The sequence below is a fragment of the Tyto alba genome, unplaced genomic scaffold (genome assembly GCF_018691265.1).
Source record: "Tyto alba isolate M040663 unplaced genomic scaffold, T.alba_DEE_v4.0 Super-Scaffold_13, whole genome shotgun sequence".
Lineage (NCBI taxonomy): Eukaryota > Metazoa > Chordata > Aves > Strigiformes > Tytonidae > Tyto > Tyto alba.
The window spans coordinates 39,924,634-39,928,402 of record NW_024881275.1 but is presented as its reverse complement, the minus strand read 5'-3'; the positions used below and the strand labels follow the sequence as shown (position 1 = coordinate 39,928,402).

Here is a 3,769-nt window from a genome sequence, read left to right as displayed (position 1 = left end):
CAGGAACAATGTGAACAACAGCAAGCAGCTTCCCAGAAACCGCAACTGTTCAAGACACCCCATGTAGAAATGACTACTTTTCAGCAAGTGCTACTGTCAATCACTGCAAGCCAGCCTAGAGGAAATGTAATTGTGATAACTGAGTATTTTTAGCATCTATAGAGGAAGTGAGTAGTTTAGTTTTCTTGCTCTCTGGAGAAAGGATTCTTGCCATGCCATTTTAATGTCAGGTCCTGGAGCACACAGAGATTGTGCACAGCAATTTTCCCTTTTAACATAGGGCCACATCAGCCCACCTATATTAACTTTCCATGACAGGAGCTCTAAAAAAAAGCCACCCCATCTTTAAATTGTTTTAGACTCAATTTGGTGTTGTCATGCAATTAGGTTTTGCAAAACTGGCTTCTGGAGTGACAGCTTCTATTGTTACAGCATATGGCAATCAGAGAGCAGCTTGTGGCAGATGTTATGTTTATTCACTATTAGCTAGTTTTAGATTTAACAATGTCATTCCAATCAAAGCAAGTGTTAGATGTATTTGACATCTAAGGAGTTTTGCAGCCCCGCCATCATGCTTAAGCTGCTTCTGTCAAGTGTACAGAACACTGCAGCTCTGACTCCAAGTCATATTTAAGAAGTAATGATGCAACTTACTGGAAGTCTAATTTCCAAAAAAAAAACCATCCTTCTATCATGGATTGTGTTCCTTCAGTAGACTACAAAGACAACCTATTACAATAAGTGAGCTCATTAAGCATGCAACTCCTTAGTCTTGCAAGCTGTTGCGATAAGCAGCTGTTGCAAGAGGGTGAAAGGTTGAATTATCAACTTGGACAGCACAACTCCTCATTCAGCTGGCCCAGGACAGCACATATTTGAGCAATAGCTCCATTACTGTGGAATATACCTTTGACTACAGCACATAATCAAAACATCAGTGGTATTTCAGTGACATACTTCCCCACCCAGTAAGCAAGACACTCCCAGAAATTAATTGTCAAAAATTTATTATGAAAGCTTCAATAGCAGCAAGTATTTCAATAAAAATTATTGCATTATTAAACCAGTTCTGCAGAGTGACCCAAGAAGCCTGCTGAAGTCTGTCCACTTTAGAGTCTCTATATTCATCTTAGTAACCAGTCCCTGGCAGTCCATCAAATATTGAAACTTTCTTCTGTGTTTTGTAGACAGCACCAACAGTTCCTAGTTACAGTACTCTGTCCAGTCCTTCTGGAAAGTTTCAGCCCACTCCCCCCAACTTTCCCTCTGCCTTCTGAAACAGCTCCACTTGACCAGGAAACTCGCAATACTTCTTTCAGTTCCATGGTATGTCAGCCTCTCCATGGTTGCAGCCTACTGAGGCTCACTGGTGAGGTGAGCTGTTCTCCTCTTTCTCCTCCGTAAGAGCCCACTGCATGCCAGTCTGAGTGACTTTAATCCAGTCTCTTGACCAGGCTAATCCATGGAATCAGCAGCTTGTTGCACACTTCAGTGAACCCATGCCACGTTGAGAATGCAACAAAAGGTTTCAGCCTCCCCAATGCACTGGGTCACCATCACTCAGGCAGGGTGATAGTCGGCACCCAGTCATTGACACTGCGGCTCTCTTCACAAAAAGAGTTCAGTTTTTCCAGAGCTGGGTCCTTCCAGCCATCTTCAGTCGGGTTCTGCCAGAAAGAAAAAGTCATACACCATGAGTGCTGCCCGCCAGCTGAGGTCATCACAATATTTACAGAAACATTAGCTTAGGAAGCAAGGCATTTTCAGATGGTTTCTGTCCTGACATAGACAAATCAGGAAGCAAAGATATTACCCTTGTGGACAACAGCGGAAATCCAGTTACGAGAAGTGTAGCCTGCTACTACTCTTCAGCTGACTTGCCGTACAACGCATGCCAAGCCCTGCTTCCTTGCCCAGAAGAGGATCTAACTACTGGAGGGAGATGGGGTGCCCTGAAAGACTCCCACTATCCCGCGCAGAGGCTGGTAGCACAAGCACAGCCGCAGAGGACCACACACCAAGCACCGCTCACCCCCCCACAAGACACCCACCGTGATGAGGATGCAGTGGAGGTCCCGCGGCTCCCCAGACTCCTCGCTGGGCCCCACGATGGCAGCCAGCTTGGCCACATCGTTCACCCGCACAATGTCAATGTCATTCTCGCAGCAGAAGGCCTGGATCAGGGTGAAGTGGATCTGCAGGGCAATGTCCCCCTCGTCCTCCTCGTCCGCGGCCAGCACGCAGAAAGCAACGTTGTCGGGATCGCTGCAAGGGAGAGGCGAGCAGAACGTTAAGCCCCGCGGCCAACTCCTCGGACACCCACTCCCCGCCCCCCCGTTCCCCGTCCCTGGCACTTACACATTCATCAGCTTGGCCGACTCGTAGACGCCGGCGGTGAGGCAGCCGCGGCGCTGCGCCGACACCAGCAGCTCGTGGAGGGCCTTGCCGGCGCCCTGCATCCTGCGCGCCGGGAGAGAGCGGAGAGTCAGCGCGGCGCCGCAACCGTCCCCAACGGCCGCCCCGCTCCCCTCGCCGCGGCACAGCCCCCCACACCACCCCAGCCTACCCGCCGCCCGGGCGTACCAGTCGTGGCCCGCAGGCACAAGCTCCTGCCCGTGAATCTCCTCCAGAGTCATAGCAGCGGGTCCCCTCAGCTCGGCGGCGGCGTTCGGCGGCGGCGTTCGGCAGCTGCTCCCGGCACCGGCTCGCCACTCGCTCCCTCAGCGCTCTGCCGCGCCAGCCCGCCGGCCGCCCTATTTATAGTCCACGCGGCGGCGGCGCCGGCAGCTGGCGGCGCCTCCTGGCTCCCCATTGGTCGGCAGGCGGAGGAAGGCGGGGGAGGGGGGGGTGCTTTATTATGCAAATCGGCGCGCGCCGGCGGGGAAGGATGGGGGAGGTTTGAAGGGGGAGCGGGCGGCTCGTGCCGGGAGGCCACGTGGGGAGGGAGCCCGCCCCGCCCCTCCAGCTCCGCCCCGCCCCGCCCCGCCCCGCCCCGCCCGCGCCGCCGGGGCTCCCCGTCCCGGTGGGTTCCGCCGCTGGAAAGTACCGGGGCGTTTCTGTCCAAGCCTCGGAATTTAAACTCCAAATAATGCGGGGCGGGGGAGGGAGGGAGGAAAGGAAAAGAAGGAAAAAAATAAAAAAATTTATCGATATGATTTCAGACGACAGGTCCCGGTTCCCGGGAAAGCGACGGCTCCTGCAGCCGCCCCGGGCTGGGGAGCAGCTCTGTGCAGAAGGGCCAGGGGCCACGGCAGGCAGCGAGCCGGGCATGGCCGGCAGCGAGTGGCCCTGGCTGCCCGCCGCGTCCTGGGCTGCATGAGCAGGAGGACGGCCAGCCGGTTGAGGGAGGTGTTAATCCCCTTCTGCTCAGCACTCCTGAGACAACAGCCATGTAGTTTGTCAGGTTTCGGCAGCCCCAGCAGAGGAAAGGCATCAATAAACGGGAGCAAGTTCAGGTGGGGGCACCGAGCAAACTGCCGGCCCGGGGAGGCCGTGCACGCTCCGTCCTTGCAGGGCTGCAAGCCCCAGTGGGACGAAAACCTGAGAGACCTGCTCTGAGCTCCCTGGCGACCCCACTGCAAGCAGGAGACATCCTGAGGTCCCTGTTGGGATGTATTGTCCTATGATACTATCACTTTCAAAACTCTCAGCAAATAATAGTGTTGGGTTTGGTTTTTTTTTTTTTTTTTTCAGTTGAGCTTTATTAAAAGTCAATCTAATTTGGGTAGTAACATGAGCTTCAGTGTGTCCTTTAAAATTAATTGTGTGA

At 53.7% G+C, this 3,769-nt stretch overlaps 1 protein-coding gene across 1 annotated transcript; it reads right to left on the bottom strand.

Moving 5' to 3' along the window:
• Positions 1-990: 990 nt before the first annotated feature.
• On the bottom strand, positions 991-2,724 carry GADD45G (growth arrest and DNA damage inducible gamma). The gene is made up of 4 exons (XM_042787867.1): positions 2,584-2,724; positions 2,359-2,460; positions 2,052-2,265; positions 991-1,667 (listed from the first exon to the last, which is right to left on the bottom strand). The coding sequence occupies exons 1-4, from the start codon at positions 2,634-2,636 to the stop codon at positions 1,557-1,559; spliced, it is 480 nt and encodes a 159-aa protein (XP_042643801.1). The 5' UTR covers positions 2,637-2,724; the 3' UTR covers positions 991-1,556.
• Positions 2,725-3,769: the final 1,045 nt, after the last annotated feature.